This window comes from Hyposmocoma kahamanoa, unplaced genomic scaffold (assembly GCF_003589595.1).
Source record: "Hyposmocoma kahamanoa isolate Upper Pololo Valley unplaced genomic scaffold, ASM358959v1 78, whole genome shotgun sequence".
Taxonomy (NCBI): Eukaryota; Metazoa; Arthropoda; class Insecta; order Lepidoptera; family Cosmopterigidae; genus Hyposmocoma; species Hyposmocoma kahamanoa.
The window spans coordinates 18,737,954-18,754,565 of NW_020653945.1; the positions used below are offsets into that span (position 1 = coordinate 18,737,954).

General features: G+C 37.8%; 2 protein-coding genes across 2 annotated transcripts; both read left to right on the plus strand.

The window, feature by feature from the left end:
- Positions 1–1,438: 1,438 nt before the first annotated feature.
- LOC113232727 (60S acidic ribosomal protein P0) lies at positions 1,439–6,696 on the plus strand. The gene is made up of 7 exons (XM_026467506.1): positions 1,439–1,492; positions 1,666–1,758; positions 2,030–2,266; positions 2,421–2,577; positions 3,250–3,374; positions 4,188–4,424; positions 6,452–6,696. Exons 2-7 carry the CDS (start codon positions 1,705–1,707, stop codon positions 6,590–6,592), a joined length of 951 nt encoding a protein of 316 aa, XP_026323291.1. The 5' UTR covers positions 1,439–1,492; positions 1,666–1,704; the 3' UTR covers positions 6,593–6,696.
- Positions 6,697–9,541: 2,845 nt separating this feature from the next.
- LOC113232945 (protein arginine N-methyltransferase 9-like) lies at positions 9,542–12,493 on the plus strand. The gene is made up of 2 exons (XM_026467862.1): positions 9,542–9,624; positions 9,726–12,493. The coding sequence occupies exon 2, from the start codon at positions 9,731–9,733 to the stop codon at positions 11,915–11,917; it is 2,187 nt and encodes a 728-aa protein (XP_026323647.1). The 5' UTR covers positions 9,542–9,624; positions 9,726–9,730; the 3' UTR covers positions 11,918–12,493.
- Positions 12,494–16,612: the final 4,119 nt, after the last annotated feature.

Consider the following 16,612-nt stretch of genomic DNA (forward strand, 5'->3'; position numbering starts at 1 on the left):
TTTATTATTTCCATCCTCTAAGGTAAATAGTGAGAAAATCTGTGTTAACCAAAAATATTTTACACAATCAAAACTTCGTTACGACGCGAACTAATTTACGTATTTTATAAACTATTCTTATAAGCCTCGCTTTTAAATTAATAAATAACCTTTGTTCAAATAAATACGTTAAAATAATTAATAATAACAACACCAAATCAATGTTTATTTGTGAGAAATGAAAGGAAAAACTTTTTTAAATAATAATAAAAATTGCAACACCGTGCAAACATTACTTCATTAAATTATCTAATTTACACTGCATCTGCTAGAGATGACGTGCATTCATTGACGTGCATCAATAAAAGTTTTCGATAATGTAATGACTAAATGTATAGTCCGCACTATACATTTAGTCATAAAATTATTCGTTCAGTATAAATTTTAATCATAGATAATGAACTAATATGTCAGTGTTATTACTTTTCTGAAACCTTTTTAAATAATGACGAAATAAATGCTCTTTATTTTTATTTTTCTAAAATATCTATTGAAATTACATATTTTGAATTATGATTGTGTGTTTTATACCTTCAATATAATACAAAAACACTTCAGACATCTATATCGTTCAGAATACGTAAGAAAAATAAAATTATAAGAGAATCTTTGCTTCAAAAATCAATTACACTAAAAATCTATTGATCGTCAACATATGAGCTAGGGAGATGGGGAAAAGCGTTACATTCGTATCATATTGACTATCGGTCCAGTTAAAAAAACCACAGCGACAAATCACCGCGATTTTATCACATTTGTCACGTATATCCAATTCTAATTTCAATTTCTTTATAATGGCTCCACATCGATTTTCACGATGTTGCCAATGTCAGTGTTCAAAAAAACACTATATAGGTACGGTTGGATAGTAGATTCGTTGGGTATTGTGGGAGCGTAGCCTTGGTTATAGCGCAGTGAGAGGTACTATTTAATATTAAACGACGAATTTAAAATAAATTGTCACAGAGATCATTCTAGTTTGCGTTTAGTATAGTTTGCAGCCGAAGTCGATAGAAGCGACCTGTATGAATGCGTTATTAGATCCTGGGGTAAGAAATAATGATGATCTTAGAAAATCAGTTTTTGGAATCAGAAAATACCAAAATTAACCGCATTACGATAGATATTACTTATTGAACATTGGCTAAAAAGTAAGCAGCTTAAAAGGGTAATAAATAATTAAGAAACCCAAAACGTAAATTATAAGTTAATTTGCATGTAACCCGTGACTACAAAAAAAAAACCTGAAAAATATTAGTAAAAAAAATAGATGGTTTTGCATTTTTAAATCATACATGTACTCTTTGAAATCGATTTCTACTACTACGATTATCATAAAAGTGAAATCGATTACTACCAACGAAATCGATTACATTTTTATGATAGTCGAAGAGGAATAACATCTCTATATTCGCCATTTTTGTCCCGCATTGAGTACGTGCGTTTGGTCTTGGTGAGTTAAAAATATTTTTTTAATCCTTGTAAATCATGGAGTTTAGCATATTCTCCTCACAGAATCATCTAAAATATATAATGCGTAAACCGAATATACCTCCATTTCATTGCATTTTTTAGTTAGGGTGAACACAGTGATGTGTCATTTTCAAGTTTTTAACTTTCTTTCAGTCCTTAAATTTCTTTGAAGTCCCTACTACACTCACCAAGATGGGTAGGGAGGACAAGGCTACCTGGAAGTCTAACTACTTTACCAAGATTATCGTAAGTATTTTAAGATTACTAAGTTAACCTTACAGTCACGCCAGTTAACCTTTTTCGAACCGTGATTGAAAAAGTTTCAATTTTACATTGTAAGTTACAATGCAAAATTTTACCTACCTGTAGGTAAACTTTGTTCGTCAGAAATAGCAATCTTTTACGCTGACTACTGATCCACTTATTTTTATGATTGGGAAGCTTGGCAAATGAAATTTTGTCAATTTATGATTTGATGTTAATTTGTAAATGTTAACATTATCGAATGTTTTTGTAGCAATTGCTAGACGAGTACCCAAAATGCTTCCTCGTGGGTGCGGACAACGTCGGTTCGACGCAGATGCAGCAGATTCGCATGGCCCTCCGCGGCAGCAGCATCATCCTCATGGGCAAGAATACCATGATGCGTAAGGCCATCAAGGATCATCTGGAGACCAACCCAGCTCTCGAGAAGCTGCTTCCCCACATCAAGGGCAATGTCGGTTTTGTCTTCACCCGTGGTGACCTTGTTGAGGTAAGTTAGAACTTACTTTATACATTGTTAAAATAAATAAGTACCAATATATGAACACTTAAAGATTTGTGAAGTTAAAGGTCTAAGTACAACAAAATTTCTTAAAATCGGACCAAGGTAATGTGTATAAATTGTAATATTTATGTGCTAACAGGTCCGTGATAAGCTACTGGAGAACAAAGTGCGTGCACCAGCTCGTCCTGGTGCTATAGCTCCATTGTCTGTTGTCATCCCGGCCCACAATACTGGTCTGGGACCTGAGAAGACCTCTTTCTTCCAGGCTCTGTCTATCCCCACCAAGATTTCCAAGGGTGAGAAAATATTTCTGTTGACCTTAATTGAGGAGCATCAAGTCAAAACAAAAACTGCTAAATCACATTTTCACTTTTTCTATTTTTGTAATACTAAATGGCAGTTTTCATATATTTCTAATAATGTGTATCCAACCTGTACAACAACTAAATCCTCTTTAAAAATATATTTTAAATGCACAGACCTTACCATAATGGTACAGATGACAGCACATCAAGCTATCACATTGATGGATGTTGTTCTGTCGTTTTGGAGGTAAGATTCGACCAAAAGTGTATAGCTTGATGTGCTGTTGACTGTACAAATCTATTCAATGAAACTTGACAATTAGTATTGGAATTCATCAGATTTTTTCTGAAGACCCTCAATTGTAATGCCAGAATTGGATCAATACACTTATTTCCATTTTAGTTCTTAATCTTCTTGAAAACAAATTGTAATAAAACTTATAAACAATAATGTCTGTTTTAATACCAATGGGTTTAATGTTAGCCCTTTGGCTTCGCTTTCAGACTAAATTAACTCTTCAAACCTATCCTAGTATGGTTGTTGTATTCACAACTGCACTGGTATCTTGAAGATACAAATTACATACTATTAAACTACAAAATGTTGTATTTACGTGCATATAAGCTCTATTTTTAAAGATTTGTTTTACTGTGTTTACATAGGTACTATTGAAATCATCAATGATGTCCATATCCTGAAGCCGGGAGATAAGGTGGGAGCTTCAGAAGCGACTCTACTGAACATGTTGAACATTTCTCCATTCTCGTACGGTCTGGTTGTTAGGCAGGTACGTAACAATATCCATTTCGTTACAATTTCTTTTTTTTTTACCCAAAGCATTGAGTACAGATTGCATTCACTGTGCACTCTGATAATTTATCTTTGGTAAATTAAATGGCATTTGGAACAATCCGTTCAACTTTCCATGTTGTTTGTCAATCCACTTGCAAACATTAATTCAAATAAAGTAATTCTGTAAATCTATATTATTGATGTTTTTATTTCTGTGAACTAGTACCGTACCACCACTCCACCGTAGCGACATCTGTGAGAGAATCTTTGAATGGTGTTGAAACCCAAAAATCAATGTAAAGATCTATAACCGACACAGAAGAAATTCATAGTAACTCGACCTGTACCTTAGTTGGTAAAACACTAGGGGCAGAATGCCGTGCTTCGAGTCCTGTCGGGTTGAAAGATTTTTTTCTATGTGCTCCATCTTTGTATTTAATAAATAACAAACTCGTGCAGTTATAAAAATAAAAACACAATAATATATGTTCATAAAAAGCAACATCAACAACAGCTTGTGGTAACTGGAAGGTTCAGCTGAGTTAGAAGTTTTATAAAATCTCTCACAGATGGCACTACTCCATCGAAAGCTCGACACAGAGGTCTATATCAGACACAGAAGAAATTTGTCGATTTAGTAACTCGACCTGTACCTTAGTTGGTAAAGCAATGGATGGAGTCATGTGGTCGCAGGTTCGAGTCCTGTCGGGTCGAAGGTTTTATTCTTTGTTTTCGATCTTTGTATTTAATAATTATAACAAACTCTGTGAATCTGTTTTACAAATCTGTTAATAGTGTATTTTGTTAGGTGTATGACTCTGGCACCATCTTCACGCCAGCGATTCTGGACATTAAGCCGGAGGATCTGCGCGCCAAGTTCCAAGAAGGTGTGGCCAATGTAGCAGCTGTTTCGCTTGCCATTGGCTATCCCACAGTTGCCTCTGCTCCACACTCCATTGCCAACGGATTCAAGAACCTGCTGGCCATCGCCGCGGTTACTGAGGTGGAATTCAAGGAAGCTACCACAATCAAGGAATTCATTAAGGTAAAGTTTCATATTTTTGGAAACCAAAAGCAGAAATTGAATAAGCACTGGGTTTAGAAATGTATAAAATTTCGTATTTCATTCGGAATTTTTGGTGATCTTCGAACTAAAGATTTTTGAGGCCCTATTCACAACGCCAAAAACATCGCCTGGCTGTGGTTATGTTTGAACAATATCGCAGAAGTTTCTTGAAGTCCAGTTGAGCGACAACCATTTAAAGCGATGCAAATTCTAGTAGCGTGAATTGGCTACTACATGCTATCATACAAATTTGCTTACATGCACTAGTCAGACCACAAAAATGGTTTGTAAGTGTGAACAGAACCTAACCTACCCGTAGTCGTTCATGTCTGTCTAATAGCCGCGAGAATTGTTGCGTAATTTTAGCTCTTTAACATCGCTTTTGTACTAGACAAAATTGTTAAATTTATCGTAACGTATACAGGTGAATTTTTAGTCATCGTCCAAACTTTCATATTATGATCTTTAGTGAAAATATAACATGCGCAAATTTTCCTTTTAGTGTAAATGAATGCTAAAAAAAATATTTTTTTTTTTTTTTTTCATTTTTTAATATATCTGCCATATAAGTGCTTTTTTCGTTGAAAATAGCTGCCGAATGAGACTCGCTCTGTTTCAGCTAAAAATTGGCATGTGGAGGCCTCTAGAAGTGCCAAATAATAATTTGTGCTCAAAATTGGTGTTTCGCCATTTTCAAATATGGCCGCCATACAAGCGTTTGTAGGCAGTAGAAAAAAAAATTGTTTTAATCCCGTCCAAAATTGTCATGTGGGAGTCTCTAGGAGTGCTTGATAATAATTTGTGATCAGCATTAGTTTACCGCCATTTTTCAATACTTGAAAATCGGGCTCTAAATAATAATTTCAGAATTTATTTTTAGCCAGTTTTCAATATGGCTGCCCAATATTTACTCTAATTCAGCTGAAAATATGTGGGGGAGATCCCCACATAGAGATTATGGCTGTCTAATAATAATTTGCGGTTAAAAATTACTTTGTCATTTTTCAATATGGCTGCCTTACAAACTTTATTAGCGGATGATAAAAATTTGCTCTAATTCTACTGAAATTAGGCATGTGGCATTCTCTATGGGTGTTTAACAATAATTTGCAGTCAAAATTTACTTTTCGCCATTTGTCGATATGGCCGCCCATTTATGTTAATTCTTTTAAAGTCACAAGTGCCGAGGTCTAGCGGAGGGCGAAGCGTCCGCACGCCACTTTACGCAGGCAGTATACAGAGACTAAATTACGAGTACAAGATTTCACAATTGTTCAAAATGAGAGGCATACTTCCCCATGAAGTGGAAATAAAATACTTATAGCATTCTCGACCATCTCCCTGTTAGATTGTTTTTTCTTGGAACATATGCCAAAAAGAGAAGTATTAAGGGAAAAAATGCCAGACAATCACTCCAAATTTCTGGTCTCAAACTGGGACTTCCCTGTAGTATGAGTGAGTACCAGTGTAACGATAATTCTGAGGACAATGCCCAGAATACCCTGACCAGAACTTTTTTTTTTTTTTTTTTTTTCATAAATTGGCTCAAAACAGCGATCGAATCTGAAACCTCCTCATCAAGCGCCCATAGTACTAATCACTGTGCCACCGACGAGCATAACCACACCCCGTAATCTGAAACCGACCAAGCGCCGCAGGCCGAGCCCGGCCCCACCGTAGGTGGGGTATAGAGCTCGTATTATAATAAAGATAATAAAAAATACTAAAATGTTTAGTAGCAGTAGAACTCCTTGTAAAAGAGTTCGGTGTTGAGTAAGATGCTGGTGAAATTACAGCCACATGGGACTTGTCAACTTATGTCTCTGGGTGACGGGCGCCGTGGTAGTGCCCCTTAGATCTTTGCAATTTAAAGCTCTGAGTGGCGCTGTAACTGCTATGGACAGGCGTGATCTTACCATCAGGTGCACAACTTGTTCGTCCCGACACTTGATGTTACAAAAAAAATTGCATTTCAAGTCCATAATTTTGTATTCTGATATTTGTAGGATCCATCAAAGTTCGTGGCTGCAGCCGCTGTGTCTGCCCCTGCTGCTGCCGCCCCGGCTGCCGCTAAGGCTGAGGAAAAGAAGGAGGAGAAAGAAGAATCCGAGAGCGACGACGACATGGGCTTCGGTCTGTTCGACTAAGTCCGCACTTGCCGCGTAGCGCACCAACACCGCCGGGCTGGACACCCAATGGCGGTCGGCGCGATACATCGCGAGTTCATGTCAATAAATACGTCTTGAAATAACTGCCTTTTTTATTTTAACGGGCACCTTTTTCAAACATTATTTTTCTATCCCATCAATGAATTGCTTAATTTGGTGGAAATTAAGCAATAATCTGAGAAATAAGACAAAATGTGTTGAGATTTCAGATGCACACGCATCTTTACGAATCCTGACATATTTGATACCAAAAAAATGTACCAAAATTGTACTATTTAGTACTTATTGTTAAAAAAATTGTACCTCTATAATAACGAAGTTATAGCGAAAGCAAAATTGTAAATATTTTTGTAATTTTAGTGGCCGTCTTAAGGCACAGAGTACTAAAAAAAACGACCTCAAAAGTCACCCATCCCGTAGTCTGCCACCTTAAAGGGCTATCCACACCATGGACGTATTATCCACACATCCGGGACGTAGACGGGCCCTGCTCCGTCAGGGGCTCAAAAAATTTTGAATGAACTCGTTCACACATGTCCGGGACGGGCCCGCAGTTCATACAAACGCACGGCCCGGATATGTGTGGATAGTCCTTTATACGTGGAATATTTTTTTAAATTAAAAATATTGTTGTTTTCGTCGAAATTGAAACATGACAAGGGTTCATATACACGTGAGCAATAAATGTAAGAGAAAGGCACTCTAGGAGACCATATACTTTAGGAAGGTAATGAAATGTATCTGGATGGTAATGGGTGTGTGTGGAATCTAATGATATTTACCAATTGTATTATGAAAATATGACCTAATGGTAATGAGTGCTTGTAGAAAGTAATGATATTTTTATGAGTGAAAAGAGTGAATGTATGAATAATAAAATTCATCATAATTTCATAAATAAATTTTAGAAAAAATTGGGTTTATCTATGTATAGTTGTCACAACAACTGATATGGAACAAACTACGTAGAAATATAAATTTATGAAAAGAAAGAGAATCATATCAATCAAATCAAACCAGTCTAGTTTATTCAAAATAAAAAATGTAGGTAACATCTTAAAAACATCAAAATATGCAAATAATAAATTTAATTAATTAAAATTCTAATTTATATTCTTTCTATTATCCAACAACTTGACTTAAAGAAATAATCATTTATAAGTTATTTTGTCGGGTCGTCATATAAATTTCGGGACAATTCCTTTCAGAAGGCGCGTAAACACAGCGATCAATTTATCGTTTGGTAGTTTAGAATGGGAGAGTCATTGACTTACAAGGGAGAGTAATGAGATTTGACATCGTTTTTTCTTAACCACTCGGAATTATAGGAAGTAGACCTAGGCCGTAAAAGACTCCCCAGTCATTTCCTGTGTATGGCCTTCTCCCATATAAAGTTTTTTTAAATTTACTATATTTCTACCGATTTGCAGCGTGGAATGGCGATTATAACGACTCGCGAGAATTAACCTAGAAATACATTTAGGTAGTATTTTGTTTGCCTTCCTTCCGAACTTTTAGGAATTGGTATCAGACGGTAGATGGGTTTACATAGTGTGTGATCGGGACTGCGGTGTGCTAAGCAAGGGCGGCTTTACACTTAGCTTATACGGCTGTGATGTGGATCGGAACTGAGACCTCGGGGAGGAATTACACAGTGTGTGATGGGGACAGCTTACTGAACAAGTGTTTGCTGGATGTCAACTCTAAACTGCGCGCTGTCCTGTGTCCTTCTTGGCATTTTATACCACGTGTTGGCTGACAACATGTAGGAACATATAGGACTTAGTGAAAATCTTGTTTTCCTGAACAAACATTTTTTCAATATTTTTCCAATACTTTCTAAAACATTAGTGCGTACGGAGGAGGAAGGCCTGTTCCTGGCAGTGACATTGCGATGCCTTACTTCAATGATATTATGTGTCTTTGGACACATAAATTATTTATGCTCACTGCCTTACTTTCTCAAACTCGTATCTTAAAGAGTGAAGATTATTCAGGAGATGGCAAAACTTTCTATTTATTTTAAATTTCTTATGAAGGGTGTTAATTTGGATGCATTACTCTAAGGATACGTAAAAGCCAGTGTGTGAATATGAAGGAAATGTGATGTGAAATCGGCCAGCAAAATTTGTATATATACCTACCGTCCATTTCGCATTTCAGTAACTTTATGCTTAAGAAACGAGTCAACGAGACTAAGTACGCACAAGTCGTATAATTTCCATGTTATAAAGTTTTTAGTAGCAGTAGTTTTTAGCAGCTTGTGAAATAGTTTGTCCAGGAAAGTACAGCCAATTTACGTATTTCTGCCGCCAAGCAGTAATGTGAACTTCATTGCATTGAAAAAAGATACGAGTTTAAGAAAGTTAGGCGACAATTTGGCAGTTTGAGAATCTGACATTCTGAGAAGCTGGCATTTTGCTAATCTGGTATTCTGCTAATCTGACATTTTGCCCGTTTGGCATTTTGCGTTTCTGGCTTAGAGCGTCAAAACTATTTTTTTCCATCCTCTAAGGTCAAAACGGTACAAGGCACTTCCATTGTTTTTCTTCCGTGATATATGACCATATTGTGACTGTGGTGAAGTTCAATCTTTCTAATTTTTGGGAGGAAGTTATTGTAATGTGAACGAAGCATAAGTTTTGACGTCTCGTTTTACGAATTTATTCCACGATTTTTTAATTTTTGCGAAAACAAGTTTAGTTTTTAAAGAAGACAGAAAGCAATATTTGTACGGTGAGTGCTTGTAAAAGCAATTTATTCGAATCGATTGAGAAAACTTAAAACTCAAGCTTGAAACGAAACGCAAATTTAAAATCAATACTTCTGCACATGTCAAGGAAACTAAAATTTTGCTTGTTATTATTTTGCATATAGGTATATTCAGAGATTTCTGCTTTTAGTAAAACACAAAACCGTGTTCTATCATTGTCCGAGCTGGTATATTGTGTTATTCCTTGACAGTATAAGTTTCATGTTTTTGTAAGAAAAGAACGCAAGGTGTTGGGGTGGTAAGTATTTCTTAAAATTTTGTATATGCATAGATAATATATTCTCCTATAGATTCATTTTGTGTTCGTGGGCGTTAAATAATTTAGTCCGAACGTTTCAGGCAAAATGGACCACATTGCGAGCCAATACGTAACTTATGCACGTCAATTGACCAGGAATGGCTGCTTTAACAAAGCTTTTGACTTCTACATCGCGGCCTTTGATAAAAACCCGCAGTTAAAGGCTCATTCGGAGTCGGAGTTCCGCAAGGTTCTCATCCAGCTGAATGAAGTCATGGCCATGAACAATCGCATTGAGGAAATTTTCAACAATTTTGGTCGAGCTTTGAAGGCGTTTCCTGAAAATACCCACCTGTTGAACGATATTGGGAAATATCTCTACAAATTTGGATTGTACACTGAAGCCTGGTGTCATTTCCAGAGAGCCTTGAAACTTGATTCGGGTTTTGTCAATCCTGAAAAAAACTTGAATTCAATAAAGAATCTTCTTGTTGAAAGATGGCACTTTAGGATGCTTAATGATAAAATCAGGAATGAGTCATACCGGCAAGCAATCCGTGCATCAGTGATTCCACGCAAGGATACAGTACTTGACTTGGGCACTGGAACTGGCCTATTGGCTCTGTATGCTGCAGAATGTTGCCCTACAGCAGTCACTGCTTGTGACGGATCTGAAGTAATGTCTAAGCTAGCTGACACTATCATTGAAGAAAATAATACAAACACACCAGTCTTAGTTGTGAACAATATGTCTACTGATATGGTCTGGCGGGACATTGGTGGCAAGCGTTCTTTGCTGGTTACAGAAATGTTTGATGCTGGCCTTTTCGGGGAGCATGTGCTACAGTCCTTGCTACATGCCAAGCAACAGCTCATTACAGATGAAGCCAGAGTTGTGCCTAACAAGGGTGAGTTCTTTGTCATTGGTGCTAAAAGTGATCATTTGAATCTAAAATATCAGCTGTCTTCAATTGTAAAGAAGACATTGAATGTGGCAGGACTGAATGTTCATGCATTGATTGAGGATGAAACTTACGATTGTGAGGATATACACCTAATCAAAGATTTGGAGTACATGACCGAACCTCAGTCAGTTGTACAAGTCGATTTCAGAGACTATAATGATATGCAGGACAAATTGAACAGATCGGAGCCCTTTCACATTGAATTGAAAGCACTGAAGAAAGGTGAGGTTAATGTGCTCATTGGATTTTTTAAACTTTATTTGACAGAGAACATTACTATAACTACTGATCCTCGCTCTGACAACAGAGCAAATGCTTGGCAGCAGGCCGTGTTCTTTGATTTCCTCACACATACTGTGGAAGAGAACCAAGCTATAAATTTGAAAATCTTGATGAACAGAGGCAAACTGACCTTGGTGCCAAAACCTAACACTCAAATCTTGCGAGTTTCACCTGAAACTATAAGATTTTTAAATGATCCTGAGTATATAAAAATGATAACTCTATGCCTAGGAATGGCTTCTGTGTATGTGGGGCAAATGACAGAAATGTCCCAGGTGACTATGGTGGACTTGTGTCCATTTCCTATGTTTGGCTTATTGATGCTCAAACGAGGAATCCAGACACTAACATGCTGGGCCAAAACTGAAGGTGACAAGAAGTTTTTCAAAAAAGTTTTCAAGGCAAACAAGATCCCCATGTCCAAGATAAATTTGCTTATTGGCGATGATTGGACTCAAGATGTTTTCAGGGATGAAAAGTTCCATGCAATTTTTTGCAACATTTTTGAATTGTGCGGCGATATAGACTTGCGCATGCGGGAGATAGCCCAACACTTGAAGCACGCGAATTTAGTGCATGGAGGCTTGTTCATGCCATCAAACATCAACATTGTTGCACAAATAGTACACAGTTCCTGGCTGGATATAAACAATCGTATTTATGACTGTAATATAAGCAATTACAAGGTGGCAAAGCACATGAACAAATATCAGGTCTCCCAAAACTTCTGTATTGATTATTCCTGCTTAGAATACACGGCATTGTCAGAACCCACAATACTTGGCAGATATGCCAATGGTGTTAGAACAGGAGGTGTATTAGTGCCAATTAAAAAGGATGGGGAAGCAAACGCAATTCTCTGCTCATACAACATAGAGATCATGGAAGGCCTTGGAGAGGTGTGCACAAGCAGGGGCAACAGTTTTATAGATGGTGCAGTGTTTCTGACAAGCCAGCATATACGCATGACCCATGGCCATCTAGTCCAAGTATCCCGGTGCATTGATTCAGATGGAGCATTCAAGTTGATGATTGATACTAGTTAAATTCATTATCACTCTTTTGTCACTATTTGTGAAGTAATAATGAAGTCTTAGACCCAGTTTTATTTATGTCGATGTATTTAGTACGGCAAGATGATTTTGGGTCACTTACGTACACAGACGTATGTGAAAATAATTAGAGCTTATTTTGACTAGACAATTGTAATGTTCACATTATGCAACTGTGGCCAAGTAGATGCCAACTGACTGAAATGTTGTTGATGACGGAAAATCGAGAAGTGCTAAACGATAAGAGAAATGAGATCTTTGTATTTTTGTACACAGAGAAAACATGCTATGGTCTCTATTTTCGGAACAAATAAATTGAAAACCCTTATCGAGACTGAGAATATCTCAAGACTTGGGAAGGTGTGGTTTATGTGAACAATTTTCAGATAAATCATTCTACTGATAAATTTCTGTATACAGTCACATTCTTTTTCCATGTGAGAAAAGGATTACCTTAATTACTAGTGTTAATTAATCGGAATTCACATTTACAATTAATTCAATTTATGACAACTAGTAGTTGAACTTGATGTGAAAATTAAATATACTATAGCCAATCACAGTACATAATAAATGTTGTATTCACAAAGATTTTAAATGTTCACTATTAATCTTGATTACATTAATAAATGTGTAACTTGTGTCAATCCATACAATGATCGTTTTATTTCTGGCAATTGCTGAGGTACTATTATTCTTCTTCTTTTTGCTTAATACCCTTTAGATTTCGCCAGTATCGAGTTTTCCGCTTAGTAATTTTAAGGGCTTCTGTAGACTCTGCTATTCAATGAGTATTGTGAGAGCACAATGTGCTATAAAAAATCCTTTCTTATTAGGTTTTAAAGTTGCAGAGCTGTTGGATTACCTGAAAAGGACGGTGAACAATATATATAGACAAATGTTAGTAGGTAAGTGTGTTAGGCAGGATGAACAAATTATAAATGTATGTTATTGCTAGTTATATAATCACAAAGGACATTGATGCAAGACGTATCCACAAGACTTAAAATCGTATTGAATTTGTGGGTTTGAAAATGAATGAGGGAAGGACATCGTACAAGGAGATTGGGTACTTGTTACAATTGAAGAAAATGTGCCCAGAGTTCCTTCATCCAAGCGAGCTGTCCCTTACACTAATTTTAACTAAGTGAACTGGGGTGCTCGAGTGGCCGACCCTTAATCTACATATGATGGAGGTGCAAGATTTGGATGCTTCGTTAAATTTAAAGAACCATGGTTTACTCGGGATGACATTTTGAATATTCGCATAATGCTTTCCTTTCACTTTGGTACTCTCTTTCCATTCGACTTCCCAGGTGGACATCATCTTTTGAGTTGCCAGTAAGGGCAAGTCATGAGAGAATACTTGAGAGTAAGTAGGACATCCAATTTCAGTGGCATCTTTTGCCATCAGGTCAACGGTCTCGTTACCTACTATACCAGATTTCCTTGACTGAAGCAACTGTATAGCACATTTCTAATTTTTAAGACAGGGAAAGTTGGATCTGTTACGAAAAGGATTCACCAACGCAGCACCAACACATCCTTCATCTGACATTTTAGAAGCATCAGTGTACATCACAAGCCAATCGCTCCAATTCTTATTGATGTATTTTAGTAATTGAGCTTCAGAGTTAGAGGAATTTTTGTAGCAGTAGTATTATTTAGCCGGGTTGATAGATAAGAGCGAGATAAGGTATATCGAAGAGAGGGTTTAGGGTACACTGATATACTGAACAGGGGAGCCTGATGAATTTAATAAAACTAAGAAACAGACAGACGAGAACCAGTCTAGTAATTAATAATAATATGGGGTGTGTTCCTTGCACGGGAAAAAACTACTGCATAGTAATGCACCGACAGCAAAAGGCCGTGGTCGGTTAGCCAGGTATGGAGGTAGTTTAGAGCAGAATTGAGGTGGGCAGAGATATTTTCGATGTTGTTATTCCAAAAATGTATAAGGCCAAGTCGTCATCATACTGGAGGACGTTGCAAAATGGGTTAAGAGACTGCTCGAGGTCACATGTGTAGAGGCTATAAAGCAAGGGACTAAGAACGGATCCCTGTGGAAGGCCTCTCCAGATAGTTCTTGGTGGTAAAAGGAGTTGTTAACACTGACTTGAATTGAACGGGCAGAGAGGAGATTAAAAATTATATTGATAAGCTTCACAGGTATACTCAGATTCAGCATCTTTTGCCTGAGTCCTGGAAGCAATACATTGTCATACGCTGATGACACATCCAAAAAAACTCCAACTACATGTTCTCGTTTAGACAAGGCAATCCAAATGTCTGTCAGAAGAATACTGAGGCTATCCATGGTGCTCATGCCCTTCCGGAAACCATATTGACTTTTAGCGAGTAAACCCCTACTTTCAACTATCCACTCAAGGCGATTTTTAATGAGATGTTCTAAGACTTTGGCTAGCGTGCAGGAAAGAGCAATGGGTCTATATCCATTAGGGTCATTATTAAGTTTACCTGGTTTTAATATGGGTATAATGATTTGGACTTTCCATTCATCCGGAGGAACTCCCGTCAGAAATATGTTATTAAGAATATTAACGAATAAGTCTTTGGTTGAATCACTGCTGTTAATGATAAAACAGTATGGTATACCATCAATTCCAGAGGCAGAATCCTTGAGACCGTTTAACACTGTCGAGAGTTCCTCCCGAGAGAAAGGGGAGTCAAAAACTGAGGTTGGAGATAGAGTAGGGGACGTGGACAAAGTTACCTCGTCTTCCGTGGGGACTGAGAGAGGAGCCAGTTTGTTTTGAAATTGTTCAAGCCACTCTTAGGTATAATTACTAGAGATATTACCGGAACAGGATATACAGCCCCTAAATCTCCTGACATTCCTCCAAACCAAGGAAGAATGAGATCATGGAGAGAGAGTTTCACAAAATCTACGCCACCCAACTCTTTTTTTTTCACTCAGTACTCTTACAGCTTTTGCTGCAGCCGCAGGGTATTTTATAAAAAGGGATTCAGTCATTGTTAGTGCGTATGCGCATTCTGCTGTTTTCCTATCCTTGCAGACTTCAGTGCATTCCGAATCCCACCAAGGTGGAGATGGGGAGTTACCCTTGAATAGATTTTTGGTGGGGAGACATTTATCTGCTGATGACAGCAGACAATTTCTAAAATCGGCATAGACTGAGCGAAAGTTTTCAAGATCAGTCACAGGTAGGTGTTGCGTTTCCTGGTCTAAGGACTAAGGGAAGCGACAATATCCGAAAACTCTGCAAGGCATGTAAGGTTATTAGGGTGAGGAATGTAAACCGACAGAAACGTTATCTTTAGCAATTTGGCAGCAACTGCATTAATGTGTTCGCTATGAGGGGGAAGGGAAATCTGCAAAAAGGTTACGACTCTTGACACTAGGAGTGCCGAGCCTCCTTGCCCGTCTGTCCTGTCATCGCGGAGACACGTAAAACCTGGAAACCGTACTCGATCTCCTGGTTTACGTCGCATCTCCTGGACTGCGAAAACGTCAGGAGAGTATTTATTAAGTAGGAATTGAATTTCGTTTTCGTTATTCCTGCTGCTGCGACAGTTCCACTGAAGAATGGGAGCCAGGAGGTGAGGTGAATGAGCTGAGACAGTTGATTTTGAGGTTGTTCGGTAGGGGAACTACACTAAAACGCCCTAAGAGATTAATGATGGTCGAGAGGAGAAGAGAAATTAAATTATCGTTAGGTATTGACGAGTTATTTGGGAGTGCACATACATTTCCTAGTTGAGAACTACGAGACATAACTATGTCTCTATGAACTTGTTGATTATACCCTGGACTAGAAGCTGGGAGGGGTTGGTGCCTGGGAATAGCTACTGTTTTGTGGTAGGAAGTGTATTGGGGAGATCTGAGTTGGGGAGATGGATTGGAGGGAGAAGTATACAGAGTGGTGGGTGTAGGTTGATATTCATTTAAATCAAACATCGCTGTGTCAGTAAAAGATCTTCGCACTTGGGTGAATCTGGCAGATACTTCAGAGTAAGAGATATTTTCTTGGGACATGACCAGTTTTATTTGTTTTTGCCTTGATTGCTCAGGGCAAGAGGGATCGGTGACTTTACGACGTCCAGAGCAGTGTAAACAGGTTGGTGTTTCCTTGGTGCAATGTAGGCCGTCATGAGTTTGTGCACAAATAAAGCAGCGAGCCTCCGATCTGCATTGAGTTTGGATGTGTCCAAAACGGGCAGCACTTATTGCACTGAATTGTGGGAAGGGAATAAGTTTCCACTGGGAGAGAGGTGAAAAAACAGTACACATGGGAGAGAAGTTTTTGACCTAAGGAGGTTAGTACCACTGTTTGGGTGGGAACCCATATAGGTGACCCATTACTGTCATTGGTTTTCCTATTAAGTCTTCGTGCCTTAACAATAGAGCCATAACCAGTTGGAACTTCCACTGCTTCAACTAATTCCTCCAGTATTCATTCAACTGGAAGTTCTCGGACAATACCCATTCTAGTTATGCTGTAACTTGGGATAATCGCTTCATATTTGGCTGGAGAAAGAGCTGGGTGGTCAAGGAAAGCATTAGCATCACTGAAAGTTTTGAATTCAAGGGATATTCTATTTCTGCCAACACGTTTGATACCATTTCTGACAATATTTTTAATATTGTTCCTAAACAAAAAATGGGGCGTAATGCGGTGCCGGAAGAGGGATCCGATACTGTTT